The sequence below is a fragment of the Pristiophorus japonicus genome, chromosome 8, assembly GCF_044704955.1.
Source record: "Pristiophorus japonicus isolate sPriJap1 chromosome 8, sPriJap1.hap1, whole genome shotgun sequence".
Classification (NCBI taxonomy): Eukaryota; Metazoa; Chordata; class Chondrichthyes; family Pristiophoridae; genus Pristiophorus; species Pristiophorus japonicus.
The window spans coordinates 215,635,170-215,659,479 of NC_091984.1; the positions used below are offsets into that span (position 1 = coordinate 215,635,170).

Consider the following 24,310-nt stretch of genomic DNA (forward strand, 5'->3'; position numbering starts at 1 on the left):
AATAGGTGCAGGAGTAGGCCATTTAGCCCTTCGAGCCTGCACCGCCATTCAATAAGATCATGGCTGATCATTCACCTCAGTACCCCTTTCCTGCTTTCTCTCCACACCCCTTGATCCCTTTAGCCGTAAGGGCCATATCTAACTCCCTCTTGAATATATCCAACGAACTAGCATCAACAACTCTCTGTGGTAGGGAACTCCACAGGTTAACAACTCTCTAAGTGAAGAAATTTCTCCTCATCTCAGTCCTAAATGGCTCACCCCTTATCCTTAGACTGTGTCCCCTGGTTCTGGACTTCACCAACATCGGGAACATTCTTCCTGCATCTAACCTGTCCAATCCCGTCAGAATTTTATATGTTTCTATGAGATCCCCTCTCATCCTTCTAAATTCCAGTGAATTCAGGCCTAGTCGATCCAGTCTCTCCTCATATGTCAGTTCTGCCATCCCTGGAATCAGTCTGGTGAACCTTCGCTGCACTCCCTCAATAGCAAGAACGTCCTTCCTCAGATTAGGAGACCAAAACTAACACAATATTCCAGGTGAGGTCTCACCAAGGCCCTGTACAACTGCAGTAAGACCTCCCTGCTCCTATACTCAAATCCCCTCGCTATGAAGGCCAACATGCCATTTGCCTTGTTCACCGCCTGCTGTACCTGTACGCCAACTTTCAATGACTGATGTACCATGACACCCAGGTCTCGTTGCACCTCCCCTTTTCCTAATCTGCTGCCAATTAAATAATATTCTGCCTTCCTGTTTTTCCACCAAAGTGGATAACCTCACATTTATCCACATTATACTGCATCTGCCATGCATTTGCCCACTGACCTAATCTGTCCAAGTCACCCTGCAGCCTCTTAGCATCCTCCTCACAGCTCACACCACCACCCAGCTTAGTGTCATCTGCAAATTTGGAGATATTACACTCAATTCCTTCATCTAAATCATTGATGTATATTGTAAATAGCTAGGGTCTCAGCACTGAGCCCTGCGGCATTCCACTAGTCACTGCCTGCCATTCTGAAAAGGACCCGTTTTATCCCAACTCTCTGCTTCCTGTCTGCCAACCAGTTCTCTATCCACGTCACTACATTACCCCCAATTCCATGTGCTTTAATTTTGCACACCAATCTGTGGAACCTTGTCAAAAGCCTTTTGAAAGTCCAAATACACCACATCCACTGGTTCTCCCTTGTCCACTCTACTAGTTACATCCTCGGATATGGGTGTACATAGCACAATTTCAAAATTTACACATGATACAAAACTTGGAAGCAGTGAACAGTGAAGAGGATAGTGATAGACTGTAAGAGGACATAGACAGACTGATGGAATGGGCGGACACGTGGCAGATGAAATTTAACACAGAAAACTGTGAAGTGATACCTTTTGGTAGAAAGAATGAGGAGAGGAAATATAAACTAAAGGGTAAGATCCTAAAGGGGGTGCATGAACAGAGAGACCTGAGGGTGTATGTGCACAAATCATTGAAGGTGGCAGGGCAGGTTGAAAAAGTGGTAAAGAAAGCTTCCGGGATCCTGGGCTTCATGAACAGAGGTATAGAGTACAAAAGCGTGGAAATTATGATGAACCTGTATAAAACACCGTTTGGCCTCAACTGGAGTATTGTGTCCAATTCTGGACACCGCACTTTAGGAAAGATGTGAAGGCCTTTAGAGAGGGTGCAGAAAAGATTTACAAGAATAATTCCAGGGACAAGGGACTTCCATTACGTGGATAGATTGGAGAAGCTCGGGTTCTCCTTCGAGCAGAGAAGGTTGAGAGGAGATTCGATAGAGGTGTTCAAAATCATGAGGGGTCTGGAAAGAGCAGATAAAGTGAAACTGTTCCAATTGGCAGAAGAGTCGAGAAGCAGAGGACACAGATTTAAGGTGATTGGCAAAAGAACCAAAGGCGACATAAGAAAAAACTTTTTTTACGGAGCGAGTGGTTAGGATCTGGAATGCAGTGCCTGAAAATGTGGTGGAGGCAGATTCAATCACTGCTTTCAAAAGGGAATGGGATAAGTATCTGAAAGAAAAATATTTGCAGGGCTACGGGGAAAGGGCGGGGGAGTGGAACTGGCTGAGTGCTCTTTCAGAGAGCGGGAACGGGCACAACAGACTGAATGGCCTTCTTCCGTGCTGTAACCATTCTATGATTCTAGCCAATTTTGTTGAGTACAAATCTTTTTTGATGTTATTTGACTAAATAAATACACACCCACATAATCTCTGCATAAGTACTTAACCATGGAGAGTCCTTCTCTCATAAAATTTACCAACTGATTGCACTCTATACTATCACGATCAATGCTATGAATCCTGCCATTTTATTCCCCACTGGACATATAACCGTGCCTAACTAAATGCTATAAAAAGGTTTTCTTAGGATTTGTAACCATTTCTTCTTGCGAATCCATCAAAGTAAGTGTGTTCATTGTGATTTATGACTGACGTATATTTCTCCTTTTCTGCACTTCAAGGAAGTTATCGCGAAAACCTGTATTATCATTTTGAATTAGAATTTCTCAAAGCGGATCATCACATTACATTGCAGCCCAGTGCAATTCTCTAAAAGCAAATTCCCAGGTCTGGAAATAAGTTGCTTATAACCAATTAAAGACTGCCACAGGTTTTACAGGGGGGGGGCGGGGGAAAGAAGTGTGACATTGCGGGAGTGTGGAGTCAAACATGGTTCTGGGGTGGGGGTGGGTGTGGGGGGAGAAGTTAATCGTGGTGGGGGTGTGGGAGGGGGGGTGGCAGGGGGAAGTCAAACATGGCCTGGGGGGAGGGAGGGTCGATCATGGCAGGGGATTCGGACATTGAGTGGGAGGTCGGGGCTTTGGGTGAACGGACATCGCAAGAGGGGTTGGGGCTTGGCCAATAGCAGGGATCCAATTGCAAGGAGGTAAGCTTGTTGGGCCTGGAGGAAACACACCTGCTCCTCCGTTAAAACTGGAAGTGGGCGCGTTGGGGTCAGGTTTGAGAATTGGAAAATGTTTGCTTTCCCTCCCGCCCCCGACCCACCTGTCCTTGGGGAGGGGGGGCGGGGAGTGTAACTTTCTCCCCAATAAGGTTAGGTTTGGTCCAAGGTATTCCTTACCATTAACCAGGAAATTGAACAGACATACAATTTCCATCAAGGGATTGGTATTTCATTCAAGGTGGTAACTTTGTTTGGCAGTTTGCTGGGCCAATCCTTGACACAGGGAATTAAGGGAGGAGGCCACAGGGCTGTCATTGCTTCGCTCACTTTGCCCTAGAAGTTGAATCACAACGGCCCTTTTCAGCCACAACATGGTTGCTGAAGGGTCCAATGTGGGATGTGGCAGTCACCTTCTCATTCCTCGCCAGGTATGCATCACATGCCATATTAGTTACGGCACTCTGTAGTCAGTCATTCATGTAGCCCACCCAAACTAGGGGTTCAGCCCATTGCCGATGCAATTTGGGAGCCTACCACCAATTTCAAGCCCCTTCCTGAAAGTGATTGGCCCCCGACTGCAGCATGCATCGATCAGTTATCCCAAGTGGAGAGCAGCCAAACAGCGGTGTTTAAAGAGACCGCTGGAAGCTCCCACCATTAAGGTAACTAAAAAATACTTAACTGAATGAGCTGCCAGGAGCAACAGGAGTGTGTCTGATAACCCAACAGGAAACCTTTGGCTGGACTCACGGTTGCTCTGAAGCCAGCCTCCGTGCTTTTCAGTGCATGGCTGCCAGGCCCAGGATGGTGCAAGAGAATCAATGTTCTATGGCCCTCTTGCTCATCAGTATTTGCCGCTGGGTTCATGCCCGAACAAACCACTTTCTAGGCCTTTTCTCGCTCTAGAGTTAGTGTTAGTCGGAAAGAAAGAGGGACTCCAGGTTGAGATATGAACGCACATGCAGTCTTACAACATGAAGTTGAGGCGTTATTTTGAGTACAGTGAACACGTGTTTGCCTAAAACAGGTGCAGAGTACATTTTTTAAATCTATTTTTATGTTTCGAGGAGCAATAGTAAATAGGTTAGTATTGCTGAGAATGCTGTATCTGCTTTCATGTATTTCATTTGTGCCTCATCTTGCGAAAGCGCTGCCTCAGTCTGCCTTCCATAAAGACACGAGAATGAGGAAAAGTGGGTCTAAAGTAAATGTTGGTCCCCTAGAGGATGAGGCTGGGGAATTAATAATGAAGAACAGGAAAATTTGGCAGAGACGTTGAACAAATATTTTGTATCGGTCTTCACGGTAGAAGACACTAAAAACATCCCAATAGTGGATAATCAAGGGGCTATAGGGAGGGAGGAACTTAATACAATCACTAATGAAGTAGTACTAGGTAAAATAATGGGACGAAAGGCGGACAAGTCCCCTGGATCTGATGGCTTGCATCCTTAGGGTCTTAAGAGAAGTGGCAGTAGAGATAGTGCATGCATTGGTTATAATCTACCAAAATTCCTTGGATTCTGGGGTGGTCCCAGCAGATTGGAAAACCGCAAATGTAACGTCCCTATTTAAAAAAGGAGGCAGATAAAAAGCAGGAAACTATAGACCAGTTAGCCTAACATCTGTCTTTGGGAAAATGCTGGAGTCCATTATTAAGGAAGCAGTAGTGGGACATTTGCAAAAGCATGATTCAATCAAGCAGAGTCAGCATGGTTTTATGAATGGGAAATCATGTTTGACAAATCAAATTTGCTGGAGTTCTTTGAGGATGTAACGAGCAGGGTGGATAAGGGGGAACCAGCATATGTGGTGTATTTGGATTTCCAGAACGCATTCGATAAAGTGCCACCTAAGAGGTTACTGCACAAGTAAAAGCTCACGGGGTTGGGGGTAATATATTAGCATGGATAGAGAATTGGTTAACTAACAGAAAGCAGAGAGTTGGGATAAATGGGTCATTTTCTGATTGGCAAACAGTGACTAGTGGGGTGCCGCAGGGATCAGTGCTAGGCCCTCAACTATTTACAATCGATATTAATAACTTGGATGAAGGGACTGAGTGTAATATGGGCAAGTTTACTGATGATAGGTGGGAAAGCAAATTGTGAGGAGGACACAAAAAATCTGCAAAGGGATATAGACAGGCTGTGAGTGGGCAAAAATTTGGCAGATGGAGTATAATGTGGGAAAATGTGAGGTTATCCACTTTGGCAGAAATAATAGAAAAGCAAATTATTATTTAAATGGAGAAAATTTGCAAAGTGCTGCAATCTGGAGGGACCTGGGGGTCCTTGTGCATGAAACACAAAAAGTTAGTATGCGAGTGCAGCAAGTAATCAGGAAGGCAAATCGAATGTTGGCCTTTATTGCAAGAGGAATAGAGTATAAAAGCAGAGAAGTCCTGCTACAACTGTACAGAGTATTGGTGACGCCACACCTAGAGTACTGCGTACAGTTTTGGTCTTTATTTAAGGAAAGATATACTTGCATTGGAGGCTGCTCAGAGAAGGTTTACTAGGTTGATTCTGGAGATGAGGGGGTTGACTTATGTGAATAGGTTGAGTAAGTTGGATCTGTACACATTGGAGTTCAAAGAATGAGAGGTGATCGTGTCAAAGATAATGAGGGGGCTTGACAAGGTGGATGCAAAGAGGATATTTCCACTCATAGGGGAAACTAAAACAAGGGGACATAGTCCTAGAATAAGGGGCTATCCATTTAAAACTGAGATGAGAAGAAATTTCTTCTCTCAGAGGGCTGTAGTAAATCTATGGAATTCTCTGCCCCAGAGAGCTGTGGAGGCTGGGTCATTGAATATATTTAAGGTGGAGATAGACAGATTTTTGAGTGATAAGGGAGTAAAGGGTTATGGGGAACAGGCAAGAAAGTGGAGCTGAGTCCATGATAAGATCAACCGTGATCTTATTGAATGGCAGAATAGACTCGAGGGGCCAAATGGCCTACTCCTTTTTCTTATGTTCATGGCAACACAAGATCACATATCCAATACATATAACAAGAATATGTAAAAAAGAGTGACTTGCATTTATAGAAACATAGAAAATAGGTGCAGGAGTAGGCCATTCGGCCCTTCTAGCCTGCACCGCCATTCAATGAGTTCATGGCTGAACATGCAACTTCAGTACCCCATTCCTGCTTTCTCACCATACCCCTTGATTCCCCTAGTAGTAAGGACTTCATCTAACTCCTTTTTGAATATATTTAGTGAATTGGCCTCAACAACTTTCTGTGGTAGAGAATTCCACAGGTTCACCACTTTCTGGGTGAAGAAATTCCTCCTCATCTCGGTCCTAAATGGCTTCCCCCTTATCCTTAGACTGTGTCCCCTGGTTCTGGACTTCCCCAACATTGGGAACATTCTTCCTGCATCTAACCTGTCTAACCCCGTCAGAATTTTAAACGTTTCTATGAGGTCCCCTCTCATTCTTCTGAACTCCAGTGAATACAAGCCCAGTTGATCCAGTCTTTCTTGATAGATCAGTCCCACCATCCCGGGAATCAGTCTGGTGAACCTTCGCTGCACTCCCTCAATAGCAAGAATGTCCTTCCTCAGGTTAGGAGACCAAAACTGTACACAATACTCCAGGTGTGGCCTCACCAAGGCCCTGTACAATTGTAGCAACACCTCCCTGCCCCTGTACTCAAATCCCCTCGCTATGAAGGCCAACATGCCATTTGCTTTCTTAACCGCCTGCTGTACCTGCATGCCAACCTTCAATGACTGATGTACCATGACACCCAGGTCTCTTTGCACCTCCCCTTTTTCTAATCTGTCACCATTCAGATAATAGTCTGTCTCTCTGTTTTTACCACCAAAGTGGATAACCTCACATTTATCCACATTATACTTCATCTGCCATGCATTTGCCCACTCACCTAACCTATCCAAGTCACTCTGCAGCCTCATAGCATCCTCCTCGCAGCTCACACTGCCACCCAACTTAGTGTCATCCGCAAATTTGGAGATACTACATTTAATCCCCTCGTCTAAATCATTAATGTACAGTGTAAACAGCTGGGGCCCCAGCACAGAACCTTGCGGTACCCCACTAATCACTGCCTGCCATTCTGAAAAGTCCCCATTTACTCCTACTCTTTGCTTCCTGTCTGACAACCAGTTCTCAATCCATGTCAGCACACTACCCCCAATCCCATGTGCTTTAACTTTGCACATTAATCTCTTGTGTGGGACCTTGTCGAAAGCCTTCTGAAAGTCCAAATATACCACATCAACTGGTTCTCCCTTGTCCACTCTACTGGAAACATCCTCAAAAAATTCCAGAAGATTTGTCAAGCATGATTTCCCTTTCACAAATCCATGCTGACTTGGACCTATCATATTACCTCTTTCCAAATGCACTGCTATGACATCCTTAATAATTGATTCCATCATTTTACCCACGACCGATGTCAGGCTGACCGGTCTATAATTCCCTGTTTTCTCTCTCCCTCCTTTTTTAAAAAGTGGGGTTACATTGGCTACCCTCCACTCCATAGGAACTGATCCAGAGTCAATGGAATGTTGGAAAATGACTGTCAATGCATCCACTATTTCCAAGGCCACCTCCTTAAGTACTCTGGGATGCAGTCCATCAGGCCCTGGGGATTTATCGGCCTTCAATCCCATCAATTTCCCCAACACAATTTCCCGACTAATAAGGATTTCCCTCAGTTCCTCCTCCTTACTAGACCCTCCGACCCCTTTTATATCCGGACGGTTGTTTATGTCCTCCTCAGTGAATACCGAACCAAAGTACTTGTTCAATTGGTCCGCCATTTCTTTGTTCCCCGTTATGACTTCCCCTGATTCTGACTGCAGGGGACCTACGTTTGTCTTTACTAACCTTTTTCTCTTTACATATCTATAGAAACTTTTGCAATCCGTCTTAATGTTCCCTGCAAGCTTCTTCTCGTACTCCATTTTCCCTGCCCTAATCAAACCCTTTGTCCTCCTCTACTTGGTTCTAAATTTCTCCCAGTCCCTGGGTTCGCTGCTATTTCTGGCCAATTTGTATGCCACTTCCTTGGCTTGAATGCTATCCCTGATTTCCCTTGATAGCCACGGTTGAGCCACCTTCCCTTTTTTATTTTTACGCCAGACAGGAATGTACAATTGTTGTAATTCATCCATGCGGTCTCTAAATATCTGCCATTGCCCATCCACAGTCAACCCTTTCAGTATCATTCGCCAATCTATCCTAGCCAATTCACGCCTCATACCTTCAAAGTTACCCTTCTTTAAGTTCTGGACCATGGTCTCTGAATTAACTGTTTCATTCTCCATCCTAATGCAGAATTCCACCATATTATGGTCACTCTTCCCCAAGGGGCCTCGCACAACGAGATTGCTAATTAATCCTCTCTCATTACACAACACCCAGTCTAAGATGGCCTCCCCCCTAGTTGGTTCCTCGACATATTGGTCTAAAAAACCATCCCTTATGCACCCCAGGAAATCCTCCTCCACCGTATTGCTTCCAGTTTGGTTAACCCAATCTATGTGCATATTAAAGTCACCCATTATAACTGCTGCACCTTTATTGCACGCACCCCTAATTTCCTGTTTGATGCCCTCCCCAACATCACTACTACTGTTTGGAGGTCTGTACACAATTCCCACTAACGTTTTTTGCCCTTTGGTATTCTGCAGCTCTACCCATATAGATTCCACATCATCCAAGCTAATGTCCTTCCGAACTATTGCCTTAATTTGCTCCTTAACCAGCAATGCTACTCCACCTCCTTTTCCTTTTATTCTATCCTTCCTGAATGTTGAATACCCCTGGATGTTGAGTTCACAGCCCTGATCATCCTGGAGCCACGTCTCCGTAATCCCAATCACATCATATTTGTTAACATCTATTTGCACAGTTAATTCATCCACCTTATTGCGGATACTCCTTGCATTAAGACACAAAGCCTTTAGGCTTGTTTTTTTAACACCCTCTGTCCTTTTAGAATTTTGCTGTACAATGGCCCTTTTTGTTCTTTGCCTTGGGTTTCTCCGCCCTCCACTTTTCCTCATCTCCTTTCTGTCTTTTGCTTTTGCCTCCTTTTTGTTTCCCTCCATCTCCCTGCATTGGTTCCCATCCCCCTGCCATATTAGTTTAAATCCTCCCCAACAGCACTAGCAAACACTCCCCCTAGGACATTGGTTCCGGTCCTGCCCAGGTGCAGCCTTCCGGTTTGTACTGGTCCCACCTCCCCCAGAACCGGTTCCAATGCCCCAGGAATTTGAATCCCTCCCTGCTGCACCACTGCTCAAGCCACATATTCATCTGCGCTATCCTGCGATTCCTACTCTGACTATCACGTGGCACTGGTAGCAATCCCGAGATTACTACTTTTGAGGTCCTACTTTTTAATTTAGCTCCTAGCTCCTTAAATTCGTTTCGTAGGACCTCATCCCTTTTTTTTACCTATGTCGTTGGTACCAATGTGCACCACGAAAACTGGCTGTTCTCCCTCCCTTTTTAGAATGTCCTGCACCCGCTCCGAGACATCCTTGACCCTTGCACCAGGGAGGCAATATACCATCCTGGAGTCTCGGTTGCGGCCGCAGAAACGCCTATCTATTCCCCTCACCATTGAATCCCCAATCACTATTGCTCTCCCACTCTTTTTCCTGCCCTCCTGTGCAGCAGAGCCAGCCATGGTGCCATGAACTTGGTTGCTGCTGCCCTCCCCTGATGAGTCATCCCCCTCAACAGTACCCAAAGCAGTGTATCTGTTTTGCAGGGGGATGACCACATGGGACTCCTGCACTACCTTCCTTGTACTGCTCTTTCTGTTGGTCTTCCATTCCCTATCTGGCTGTGGACCCTTTCCCTGCGGTACGACCAACTCGCTACACGTGATACTCACGTCATTCTCAGCATCGTGGATGCTCCAGAGTGAATCCACCCTCAGCTCCAAATCCGCAACGCGGACCGTCAGGAGCTTGAGGTGGATACACTTCCTGCTGATATAGTCGTCAGGGACACTAGTGTCGTCCCTGATTTCCCACATGGTACAGGAGGAGCATAACACCCGACCGAGCTCTCCTGCCATGACTTAACCCTTAGATACACTTAAATTGGCAACAACAATGTTAAAAGTTACTCACTGATATAGAAGAGAAAAAAGAAAAACTACTCACCAATCACCAGCCAATCACTTACCCTCTTGGCTGTGACGTCACCTTTTGATTTCTTTCTACTTCTTTTTTGCCTTCTCCCTGTAGCTGCACAAGTCACGCCTTTTATAGGCCGCTCCACGCACCTCCGACGCTGCTCCCGACTGCCGCCGACGCTGGGCCCCGGACTCCCTGCTGTGCCTTTAATAGGCCTCTCCACGCACCTCCTCGACGCTGCTCCCGACTGCCGCCGACGCTGGGCCCCGGACTCCCTGCTGTGCCTTTAATAGGCCTCTCCACGCACCTCCTCGACGCTGCTCCCGACTGCCGCCGACGCTGGGCCCCGGACTCCCTGCTGTGCCTTTAATAGGCCTCTCCACGCACCTCCTCGACGCTGCTCCCGACTGCCGCCGACGCTATACAGCGCCTTTCATGACCACCGGATCTCTCAAGGCGCTTTGCAGCCAATGAAGTACTTTTGAAGTGTAGTCACTGTTGTAATGTGGGAAACGTGACAGCCAATTTGCCACAGCAAGCTCCCACAAACAGCAATGCAATAGTGACCAGAAAATCTGTTTTTGTTATGCTGATTGAGGGATAAATATTGGCCAGGACACTGGGGATAACTCCCCTGCTCTTCTTTGAAATAGTACCATGGGATCTTTAACATCCACCTGAGAGGGCAGACAGGGCCTTGGTTTAACATCTCATCCGAAACACGGCACCTCTGACAGTGCAGAATTCCTTCACTATTGCACTGGAGTGCTAGCAGAGATTTATGTACTTAAGTTCCTGGAATGGGACTTGAACCCACAACCTTGGAGAGTGCTACCCACTGAACCACAGCATGTCATAATTCTTGGGCGACGCTATCATTTAACTAGATATTGAGCAGTAAAGTTGCACTCTAGATCATAGCTGGCATGGGTCCTGCTGATAACAGTGGGCAGTAATGGGTTGAGCATGATAACAGCAACAGAAGACATGTAAAATTTGTATCAACATCTTTGGCACCTCCAGATTTGGCTACTGTAATGCTCTCTTTACTCGAGTCCCATTCTCTACCCTTGATAAATTCTACCTTATGCAACTCTCTGCTGCACGTATCCTGTTGTGCGCTACATCCTGCTAACCCATCGCCACCATTCTCACTAACCTACATTAGTTCACTGTCCTGTAGCACATACATTTCAAAATACTTATCCTTGACTATGTATCCTTCTTTGGCTTTGGCCCACCCGATGTGTGCAATATCTTCTAGCCCGATATGCCCTCCTGAATGCTTTGTCCCTCTGACTCTAACCTTAAACCTTAAGCTTATTCCTTCTCCATTCGCTCCCACCATAAGTGTCGGAGTCCTATACTGAAACTCGCAACTGAAAGCTGTCTTCCACTCTTTCTCTCTGCCTTCAGAATCTCGTTAAAACTCCATCCAAACTTCCTAATCTCTGCCTTCCTGGCTTAGCACCAGTTTTCCTTATACTAGTTGTGATGCACCTTGTAATGTTCGTTTAAAAGTGATAACCAAATGCAAGTTGTTGTTGTAGGCTGTGTACACTTCTCAAAATGATTTTGTTGCAGCGATGGCAGGATTTCCCATTTTAAAATGGTCATCACCAGACACACATTATAAAAGGATTCTGATGGTCAAATCTCTCTCTGCAAATGAACTCCCTCGTATTTACCTCAGGGTAAAGTGTAAACGCAGGGGAGTCAAGGATTATGGGGAACAGGCAGGAAAGTGGAGTTGACGCCAAGATCAGATCAACCACGATCTTATTGAATGGCGGAGCAGGGTCGAGGGGTCAAATGGCCTACTCCTGCTCCTATTTCTTATGTTTTTACATATTAATACCATAAAATACCTGTATATAAGGGCATCAATGGACCAACGAGACTCATCAAATCTGTTATTTGAAAGGCAGTTAACTGCAAGATTTAGTATAAAATGCAATCTTCTCCCTTATCTTTGATGAGTTTAAAAGCTTTGAACATGTATCTTAAGCTCATCCTGTGTCCAAGTGGATAAAGGTTCACGTGGTGTAATGATCTCCCAGGATTAATACCTGCTCGGTACTGAATTCGTTGATCTCAGCTAGGGCAACAGTTTTAAAAATGCTCGAGAGTCCAAGCTTTCGGGAGCGGAGGGAAAGTGCACGGATGAGAACATGTTCTGGCTGGGTCGTGGACAGATAACATGCTGCCATTCAGCACATAGTCGCACATAATTGGAATGGGATTAGAGACAGCTGCCGCATGTGGAGCAAAACTCCAGCAAGAGTCAGCATTATTACATCATTTTTTATGTTATGATTGCTTAAAGAGACTACTGGTTGGAAAACACACAAGACTTTTACCACTTCCTACCTGTTCCCCCTGCAATTCCTATCCGCCTGCCACAACCAAAACTTTGGGGAAAAACAACCAATTAAGCTGGCGTTCATTTCTCGTGAGAAAAAACTATGATTCAAGCACAGAATATATTCCATGTTACTCTACACCATATTAAAAGCAGTGTGTCAAATGTTGTACAGTTCCCTTAAACATGGGCAAATTAATCTCTGCAAACGCTAAGCCCAAAGTCTATGAAACCACACATCATTTAACGTTATACTTCAAATTAAGAATATCCCTTGAAACTGCGGTAACAAGTAAATTGCTCTCCTTCAAAAAATTCTCGAGGAGTATTTTTGTAACTTAATAAGGACTTGTGGTTATGAACCGTACTGTAATTACTTGTGAAATAAAAACCCCTTGGGTCAACAAAAACCTGTCGTACTCCACTGCAGTCACGCAACATCGGAGACACGGAGAAATTAAACCATATGGGGAGGGCCGTTATTGTGCATTTTAATTTAGTGCCAAGACAAAACTATGCAATTATGAAGTTACATATGTTAAAGATTGAAAACTTTCATAAAGCGGACGACTGCTCGGACGTGCGCTCTATTGTGATTTTTCTCCCCTTCTCCCGCAAAAAAAAAACACATCCTGAAATTATTCCATCAACCCCCCACCAGCCTCAGCATCTGTTGGTATAGCACTGAATCCAATAATAAAGCAGGCTGTTGATAGAATTCATAGCATCTGGCACACACTACTGTATAATGCATGCTAACAGGAAAAGAATTGCATAAAGGCAAGCACCATTAACAATGAAGAATTTTTGAAAGGGGGGAGAATTCTTCGTCGCTTTTTTTTTTCAAATTCAGGTATTTTGCGATGCTGCTTCACCTTCAAACGTGTATGATTAATGGCCGAAGTGAGAAGGAGATACAAAGGCCAGTCGCGGGCTTCCAGGTCTGAGTTAGAGTCGTGCAGAGTCAGCGATGTGACACCAGAGTGACATTGGAAAGTGCTGTGATTAGCACTGATTAACACCGTACTGTAAGTGCGAGAGATGCACAGATTGTATGAATCCCAGCGCAGGTTAACACTTAAATCTGCATCTGTGATCACTAATCTGCTGCGTACACAGATATGTCAAATTTCAGACTGTTTAACAGATTTTAGGCTCTTTTCTCTGCCCCTCTCTGGTTTTACTTGAACCATTAATGTTCATTCCTCAGTTATTGAGAAGCAGAATTTCCCCAGAAATCAAAAGCTGATTATATCACAATCATTAATCTTCCAGCACATGGCAGCAGAAACAACAATGGAAAAAAATCCGTACAGGCTTTTGCATAAAGAGTTTCATCATCATCATCATGGATGCTTTTAATGAGCATCTCCGATAGGTGAATGCATTGTTTGGTGTGGTGTTGAGGCCAAGGTCGACCACCTGGGCTGAGTTAGCTACCTCAGCCAAAGCAGCATTAGGGACATTGCAGTAAGGTACTGGTGTCCCTGGACTAGGATGATGATGGTGGTGGTGGTGGGGAGGCAGATGAAACCAGCTAGGCTTCACTCCGCTGAGCGCTATCCTGTGACCCCCAACCTGAAAAATATGACACCGGGACTTAGCTGTGATGCCCCCATAGTCAAATAGTCTGCCAAACCCACAGAGAAATGTTGAGGCCTCTCACTCAGTGGAAACAGGACAGCAGCATCCTAAAAATAGTGGGCAATTATTTGCTACCCCATTCCCACTGATGGTGCGGCCCTCCCTATCTGCCCCAAGGCTGGTTGCTGGGTGGCTGGTGGACTCTTCTAATCAGTAAATCGGGGTCCGACTGCCATTTTAGGACAGGACTGGGTGGAGTGTTCACCGTGCAAGCTCTGCACAGTAATATGGCAGTCCAGTCTAAGAGGGGCCAGGCAGAAACGTTTGAATTTATTGTTCTGGGGCTGGGAGGAGTACTCCACTAACATAATCTGGACCCTTGCTGCACCAGACTCCCCTCCCCCTTTTCTCTGGATCTACTTTTTCCAGCCGGTAGCACTCATTTTCCATCCGCTGGTCCAATGTAAACAAGGCCCATAAGAACACAAGAAATAGGAGCAGGAATAGGCCATTTGACCCCTCGAACCTGCTCCACCATTCAATAAGATCATGGCTGATCTGATCATGGACTCAGCTCCACTTCCCTGCCCGCTCCCCATAACCCTTTATTGCCTTATCGCTTAAAGATCTGTCTATCTCTGCCTTAAAAACTATACCGGGCCTCCAGTTGAGGCTATGGGCGGCCCGAAACCCGCCCAATAGTCAAAATCTACTCCACTGTCTTGGTTCATATCCAAAGTATGGCCACTTGGTGAGATACTGGATGGTGCCTGCCATCAGGGAACGTGAACATCATCATTCATCACCTTCAGAAAAAGAGAGGAGAAAATTGGGAATTGAGGAGGAAGTCACTCCATCAGCATTTTAAAAAAAAATCACTTATCAGGAGTGAACACGCTCTTTTTAGCTCTTTTTATGTGTGTTAATATTTTTCTCCGTAGTAGTGAGTACTCAATTACTTAGAATCCGCAGCATGGAAAAAGGCCATTCAACCCAACTGGTACAAGCTGATGTTTATGCTCCGCACGAGCCTCCTCCCACTCTAATTACTTCTTCCCACCCTGCCCCTATATCCCTCTATTCCCGTCTTACTCATGTATCGAGCATCCTCTTTAATGTATTAATGCTTCAACACTCCATGTGGCAGCGAGTCCCACATGTTCACCACTCTCTCTGTAAAGAAATTCCTCCTAAATTCTACATCTGATCTGTTTCGTGGCGAGCTTATATTTAGACCCCCTTTTTCTGGACTCACCCACACGTGGAAACAATCCACATCCACCCTATCGAATTCCTCTGGCAGGTCTCCTCTTATTTTTTTTTCTTCCCAAGAGAAAAGAGCCCCAACCTGCTCCATTTTTCCCGATAGTTGCATCCTCTCAATTCTAGTAACATCCCTGTAAATCTTTCTGCATAGTCCCCAATGCTTCAATATCTTTTTTGTAGTATGGAGACCAGAACTGCCCACAATACCCCAAGTGTGGTCTAACCAAGGTTTTAAATTAATTTAACATTAGCTCCTTGATTTTGTATTCTATTCCTCTAGAAATGAACCCCAGTAGCTAGCTATGTTTGCTCTCTTTATGGCCTTATCAACTTGTGTAGCTACTTTTAGTGATTTAAGTACCTATAATACCAGATCTCTTTGCTCCACTACTCTATTTAGTTTCTTACTTCCAAGGAATAAATGGCCTCCATATTCCTCCTATCAAAATGAACCACCTTACGCTCCACTATATTATTTCATTTGCCAATTATCCGCCCTCCCTGAAAGCCTGTATATCTCTCATTGCATTTTAGTGCAGTCCTCCATATTATTAGCTGTAGCCACCTATTTGGTATAATTTGCAAAATTTGACACCAATTCGATTCCAAATCATCTGAGCAACGAGTCAGATGGAGTTACTGTACCTCAAGGAAGAAATGAGTTGAATCACGGTTCATAGTTCTATTGACCAAATCACTGAATTTTCCTGGATTAAGAAATGAAACTTTACTGATAACACAATTCTACTTTGCTCTTCAGGAGAGGAGTGCTCAGTCTTTATTTTGTACCATGAAATGTTAGCTGAATAATAGGCTCTCTTTAGGAACAGGAAAAGGCATCCACTGGGACAAAGAGCTAAATAAACAGGAGTGGAATCTCTGCAATCATTTTATAGTCACTAATAGATAGTTCAGGATCTTGCCCTATTAAAATCTAAGAATATGACTATTAGGTTTTGGATGCTTTCAGTTTCTTTGTGGCAACATACCAGGCAAAGGCAGGGTGTTTTATTTTGCAAACGATCACCACTAATTCAACAATCTTGCTTTTAAGAATACAAAAAGAGAGCATGAAATAAGACTTCTATCTGAACTCCAAATTGAGGCATAATGTTAATGCAATGTGACGTATTCAACACTGCATCTCACCCACCACTGTTGATCTATTTTACATGGTCAATGGCCCCCTTATATTTACAACTACTATTAAACTCAATAATTGCACCAATGCATCACACTCTCCATTACAATTGTAAATGTATTTGACCGAGACCTTCCGAAAATGCCACATTACTTAAGTAAGCATCGCTAGCTACAAAAATATCAGTTCCTGCCTGAAAATCAACAACTATGACATAAGTTAAAATGTTCCACTGGTACTTCTGAAGCTCAGATATAACCCAGCCCACCTTATAATAACATTACCACTGTGCCTGGTGTCTTAATTAGTTTCAACCGATACAAACCAAATACTCCCTTTGTGAGATTTAATGTTCCTCTAAATAGAGAGAATTCTATTCAGGAACAACCTTATAAATCTATTACGTCATCATTGGGGAGTATTAGGTTCACCCAAAAATATATATTTGCACCCTTGTTTTGTCCAACATAAACCAGCTCTAAGGACGGATTCCAACAATAATACTTTGCCATTGGACAGTGTGTTTTTAAGGAAATTAGGTGCACAGATGTCACCAGGAAGTCTAAATTAATTTCCTGTAGTTAACCTAATTCACATGGGAGTTCAAAACACACCCACCCCCTTAAAGCACGACAGATCTAGGTACAAAAAATTGTTATTCATTTTATCTTTCGTGAGGTAGGAATATGTATAAATATTTCCATGAGATATGAATTCTTTTTTTCTGTTTTATTTCTCAATGCACCGAGTTAGTCACCATTTCCTAGGCTAGGACAGTTAGATATTCTTGCCCATCGTAACACTGCTGCCTAAAAGAGACAGCAAGGCCATCCCTATCTACCAACTCAAGCTGATTAATCCAACCACCTGAAGCTTGGATGTGTTGGTCAAGAGTGGGACCCAAACTTGGGTGTGAATTACACTTACAGTAAGAATGTTAATATCATATGAATCCCCCATGTATAATCTTAACAAAATGGTGTGCAGTGTCATGGCACAGCGTGTAAACATTTCATTGTGTTATACTTGTGAATAATAGGACAGGGATTTATAACCATAGTGCACATCCCAAGATTGCTAACTCGCTAAGCTGCAGACTGAAGGAAAGGTGGTTTGTCAAAGGAGAGGGAGGGATGAATGAGAAATTTAATGGTCCCGGGTCACTCCCAACCAGATTCCCTGCAGCTCGTGAATGCAGCAGTGACAGAGACCTTAGCGTAGGCTAACAGCTCTCTGGGCTCAATGAAATGTAGTAACAGCCTGGAAATAAAGTGTGAAGAAAATTCTGCAAATCAATTATAAATGTACCAAAATAAAACACACCACAACTTCATATATTACCACAGGATGGAATCCACTTTCTGATCATGCAAACAGTTAGAGGGAATGAACCCTCACAACTCCACATTTACCTCTGACTGGTCCATAGGTTCCCAAGTTGCATGAAATATGTCATCTCACTGAACTATCACGATAAACAGTCAAAACGGAAAAATTGTTATGCTTCGTATAGCATGCATCTTTATAAATCTCACAGATTTGCGTAACAATGTTTTCATAAGCTATTGCAAATCTTTGAATCAAAAAAGTGTTCCTGTTGCAACTAGTTACATTAAATTAGGATATTCAGGAGAGGTTTTTCTTTTTCCTGGGAAAATTAGTTTCCATTGTTTTCATTTATTTATAACAGTAGTATTTAAAAATCCGAAGATAAAGCTAATAAGTTGTTACATTTTTGAGTTTTTACACCAGGTATTTTCATCGAGTTCAACGTTACAGACCATTCCCATGACCAAGTCGGTGCTAATTACAACCTGCAATGTTTTGTTTACTTGCCAATATCTTTGTAATGGTGTTCCAGTTTATTACATATATCGCATGCCACCATGTGACTTCTTCAAGTTCAGTGGAAGAACAAATACCATCAGGCCATGCCTTATGCTACAAATTACTAATCACGTATTGAAGTGCAAACAGACAAATGAACAATATTAAAATGCATTTACAATAATTACAGACTTCACTATTCTCCTCAGAATATTAAAAGCAAAAGCTTGTCTCCTGCACTGACACGCAACATTATGTCTGACTTGGTTATTTGCTACCACGGAGCCTCTGGTCAACATATTGCTGTTGGCTTCAGAAGGATTTCTGATTCAGAACAATACAGCCCAAGATATTGCCACAAATTCCTTTGAAGATTATCCAGAACAAGGAGCTAAACCATGTGATTCTCCAACTCCGATAGAATTGCCAATCAAACACATATTTGGAAAAAAAGCCATAGGATGTGAAATACAATATTATTTTCTTGTCAGAGAAATCTCTAGCACCCTTTGAAACTTAAGGTCTATAATTCAGGACATTCCCGCCTAACCAGGTATCAAAAGATTGAGGATTCAAGTCTCACTTGGAACAGTAATTTAGGCTGACACTTCAGTGTAATACTGAGGGAGTCATACCTCATCAGAGGTGGTGTATTTCGGGTGAGATGTTAAACTGAGACCCTACCAGCCTGTTCAGGTATGACACTATCTGAAATTTATCCCTCAACCAACACCACCAAAAGAAAAACCCAGGTTAACTAATCATTCATTTCATATGTTGCTTGTGGGAACTTGCTATGTGCAAAAATGGCTCAACCCTTTGCCTCTATCACAACAGAGACTTCACTAGTTATGAAGCATTTTGAGGTGGTCTGTTGATGCGCAGACGCAGTCATCGAGCGCGCAAAATCCAGGCCAATAAAATGTATCGACTTCCCTATTATAAGAAAATTACCAAACTCCATATTCATCACAGAGGCCAAGATTCTGCAACCTTTGAAAATCTTCTCAAACCTGGATAAGAAACAGTTTTCAGCAACAGTGGAGTGGAGACTCTTTAACAAAGCACTGATCAGATTTTACGGAGTGCATGACGTACCTTGCAACTAGAAACCAGGGTTCTTCTTTTGTCCAATAGAGGGGACCCAACAGTGCAGACAGACATACAATCAAAAGAGGTATCTTTCTGATTGAGAGAACATTGCATCACCTGCTGACATCATGTTCTATTAATATCCACTCAACTGAATCTGTGACTGTTGTAATAAAAGCGATTATGTGAATTACCCACCTCACGATCTTTTAGCTTCATGGCCAGCACTAGCTGGAGACGGTGGTTGTTTAGCGCCTCTCGGTAGTTGCCGCTGGAGAAGAATGCCGATCCCAGATTTCCATGGGCTCGGCACTCGCCCGTATGGTCACCTGAGCAAAGGGGAGGAGGAACGAAAAAATCTTAGCTCCATTTTTTTAATACAATAGACCAATTGAAGAACTTTATTTATCTCCATCAACTATGATTTCTCAAACTGCTAGTTTAAAGGAAATAACTACAGAAATTAATGCTATAAAAATGTTATTTTCCCCAATTTTCGATCCTCGTCTCCTGAAGGTATGACACACCTTTAGACACAGTCCCCCAGACGCTGGGCAACCTACGGTAGTGACTGATTTCATGAATGAGTTTAGATTGCAAGTGTTGACAGGCTATTTGACCATGGAAGATATCACAGTTGAGCCAACCCTTGTTCTCGCCCAAAACCTACCGACACACACATTCTACCATGTGCCACTACATAACTATCCGAAGCAGGATGCCTGGCTCTCTGCATCTACCCGATCAAATCCCTTCATCATTTAAAAAATCTCACCCCTCAACTTTCTAAATGGAAGGGAATAAAAGCCAAATTTATGCAACCTGTCCTCAGAAGTGAAGGCATAAGCCTCACTATTATTCTGGCGCCCCCTCCAAGGCCAACATATCCTTCCTCAGGCACGGTGCCCAAAACTCAATGCACTATTCCAGGTGGGGTCTGACCAAGCCTTTATACAAGTGAAGTACCTCTTCCTCCCCTTTGCATTCTAGCCCCCTGGAGATAAAGGTTAACATTCCTTTTTGATTACTTTTTGCAACTATGAACTAATTTTTAGTGACTTGTGTACATGGACAACCAAATCCCTTTGTTCCTCTACAGTTTCTCGTCTCTCACAATTAATAAAATATTTTGATTCGTCTTTCTTGGATTCAAAGTGGATGACCTCGCACTTCCTCACATTGAACTCGTTTGGCCCGCTCACTTAGTCGGTCTTTCCTACTCCCAGCTCCACAACTTACTGTGCCTTGTAATTTAGTGCCATCTGCAAACTTGAATATAAAACTATATTCCTTCATCCAAGTCACTGATATATATGGGGGAAAGCTGAGGTCCCTGTACAGATCTATGGGGAACAACAGTTGTCCCGCCAATCAGGATACATTCTCTTTATCCCTATCTTCCAAGCAATTATCAATCCGTGTCACAAGGTTTCCTCCAATACCATGAACTTTTATTTTTGTTAATAATCTCTCATACCTTAATGCATATAGACAATATCTATAGACACTCGCCTATCCACCATGTTAGTGAGCCCTCCAAATTTCAACTAGATTCATCAGGCATAACCTACCCTTCACAAATCCATGCCGATTCTCTTTCATCAGCTCATATTAGTCCAAGTGTTCAGTCATTCTGTCCCTGATTATAGATTCCAGAAATTCCTCACAGCTGATGTTAAACTGATTGGTCTGTAGTTTCCTGGTTGCTGTCTCCATCTCTTCTTAAATAATGGAGTGACATTTGTAATTTTCCAATCTATAGGCACAATCCCCGAATCTCGAGAGCTTTGGAAAGTTATGAGCAACACATCTGCAATTTCCTTCCCTATTTGTTTTAATACCCTGGGGTGGAAACCATCAAGTCCTCGAGATTTTTCTATCTTAAATCCCATCATTGTGTACATTGGAATTTTTTTTATTTTTATTTATATCAAATCGACTGAGTTCCTCTCTCGATTTATTTTTAGGTTCTCTTGTACCAGTGGTATTTTTCCTCTTGCTCTTTAACAAGATTGTCATTTCCTTATTATCCATTCTAGACTCACCTGCCTTTATCTTTAATGGGCCCACATTCACTTCACCATTCTCCTTCTCCAAATATATTTGCCCTCTGCCCTGGTTCGGGAGGATAATTCGAATTATTACCGCACGGTGGGAGGCGGAGAGAAGAGCCAGGAAATTCGGCTGTTAGTTCAAGAAACCGCGCGCTTTCGGGCGCTGTTGGAGGCAGTGGAGGGGCGGTATCCGCACGGTGTCCATCAGCGTGGTCAATGTGGCGCTGATGATGTCGGCGCGATTTTGCGCTGATGTGTCGCAATGTCCCAGCCCTTCACTTAAAGGGGCAAGACACTGCGAGGCCTACTGAGGCCTCTGTGGCGCCCACTGGGCCATCAGGGAGAGGTTCGGCTCGGCCTGCAGCCTGGCACCCAAGGCGGCGTGCCGGGATGCCTGTTGGCGGCCCGGCCGAACCAACGGCTTCGACGATTTAAATAAAATGGCGACCTTGGCGGTGCGCCCTCCCCTTTAAGGGCGGGGGTACCGACTGCGCTCCCGCGGGGCAATTTCCCCCGCAGGGCACAAAAGGGGTCGGTGCCGGCACGGCGGGAAAAACAGGGCACGGCAGAAACCCGATTCTGCCACCCTGGCTCCGGGGCAATTGCGGACGGGTTGCACCCTCTGCCTGCCCCTGGGTGGAAAGGCCCCATTACTGCCTTGGAGAGGTATAACAGGCCTTAAAGAAGGGGGCAATTTCAGTCCCATTGACGGTTAGCTTTGATATTCCTTGAAAGTTTTTCATATTCGCTTTTTGCAGCACATTACTTTCTTTGTATCTCTCTGATGCTTTTTACAGCTCTCTCAGTCTGCTGGTCATCACTTTTCCTTGCATTTGTGTATGCCTTTTCTTTTAGCTTCACACCATCTCTTATTTTATTTATTGACCATGGTTGCTTAATTGCAGAAATGGAGCTTGGAATTGAACCCGAGACTTTCTGATCTGTTTTGCCAAGTGTTATGCTGGGCTATGCCTTCACCCACCAAGCCAATGAGTGAGCAGAAATTCATAATTTTGTGAAATTGTGTTGCTGCCCTTGTCGTGTTAACTCATTTACCAACAATGTAAAGAGCAAGGTGGAAATGCACACCATGAAATCATTACTGCAACATTATGTTGAGAATGCAAATGTTATTAAGCCAGGCAATAAAATGTGTAAGATTTTAAAACCTATGAATATTAAAAATTCAATAGATGATCCTGTCAGAGGTAATGCGGTTAATGAGTTAGTCCACAACATACTTGAACAGGCTATTAACTCTCGTGGGTCAACACTATTTATGATAAGTGATTAAACCTGAATTCCTGCAGAACTATTTAATTAGAAGTTGGGTGTCATCTATCACACATTTCAAAAGCATCACATCTCAGAAGTGACACATTTCAGGGTGTCACATCTCAAAATGTTATGTCTGTTGGATAGAAATTATTGGCTGAAATAAGCACTTATCTGTTAATTTAGCAAATGTCTAATTGACAAAATGTGAACAAATCAAAAAGCAAAATGGGCCAACAAGGAACAAGGTACCATTCACAAAATAACAAGTAGCACAAAACTCACCAAATTGCTCAAATAATTTCACTTTTTTTAACTGCAAATTTCCTTCTTCACTTATAACTAAAAATATATTTATTACAAAAAGATATAAAAAATACACAACTCTGTAAAAAAATCTAAACAAAATGGATTATTTAACATTAAAAATTACTGCAAAGTTTCACAAGATAATTAAAAATGAAGAAGGCCATTGGTCCATTCAGAAGCACCTTACAGTCTTTCCTCATTCCAGTACCCATTTGTTTCTTAAACAATTCCCGTGTCGTTGCCTCCACTGCTCTGTCTGGGAGTCTCTGCCATGTGGTGAGCTTTGTGCAAAGAAGAATTTCTTGCTGTCAGTCCAAATTTTTTTTTTTAACCAGTTTGAACTTGTATTCCTCTATCCTACTCTTGAAATTTAATTTCAAGTATTACCGCTTCCATACACTTAACCATTTACTACACCTCGACAAGATGCTTCCTTTCCAGACTGAAAAAGCCCAAGTTCCTCCAGTCTTTCCTCATATTCCAACACTAGGGTTCTTTTCTGCACTGCATTCAGCCCTTCAATGTCTCCTTTGTGTCTCAGGACTCAAGTATTCAACATATGATCTTACAAAAGCATCATCATCATCATAGGCGGTCCCTTGAATGAGGATGACTTGCTTCCACAAGAGTTCACAGATGTTTCAATGAAGGATCTGATGTTCCAGTCCTGAACTCCAATTAAGAGGGTGGAAGATGCATGTGCGTGCATTTTATTTTAAGGTGTGGTGACCGTCACACATCAGCCACTACACAGGCTCGACAGAGCTCGGCCTTTATCCAGTGGCAAGGGTTAACCAGGACGACTGGAGACCTGTTCTGCTGCACGGACCTAGTGCGCACACTTATCAAAAGCACTGTACTGTTTGATCACGGCTTCCTCTGACTTATATTCAACTGTTTTAGCTACGTACATCGAGTGTACAGCACAGAAACAGGCCATTTGGCACATGAGCCTCCTCCCACCTTCCTTCATCTAACTCCATCAACATATCCTTCTATTCCTTTCTCCTTCATGTGCTCTTTTTTGCATCTTCTTCAATGCCTCTATATTCTTTACTCGGAGCTCCTTCACGCAAACGAGCCAAAGGTGGGCAGCGGAAACGCTACAAGGACACCCTCAAAGCCTCCCTGATAAAGTGCGACATCCCCACTGACACCTGGGTGTCCTTGGTCAAAGACCGCTCTAAGTGGAGGAAGTGCATCCAGGAGGGCGCTGAGCACCTCGAGTCTCATCGCCAAGAGTGTGCAGAAATGAAGCGCAGGTTGCGGAAAGAGCGTGCAGCAAACCAGTCCCACCCACCCCTTCCCTCAACGACGACCTGTCCCACCTGTG

At 43.7% G+C, this 24,310-nt stretch overlaps 1 protein-coding gene across 1 annotated transcript in view; it reads right to left on the reverse strand.

Annotated features, from left to right (window-relative positions):
- Window positions 1-24,310, reverse strand: part of ttc28 (tetratricopeptide repeat domain 28) — an 842,907-nt gene that overhangs the window by 297,004 nt on the left and 521,593 nt on the right. Inside the window, exon 5 of the mRNA XM_070886369.1 lies at window positions 19,538-19,668. Within this exon, the coding sequence (XP_070742470.1) occupies window positions 19,538-19,668 (131 nt within the window). The remainder of the gene's footprint in view (window positions 1-19,537; window positions 19,669-24,310) is intronic.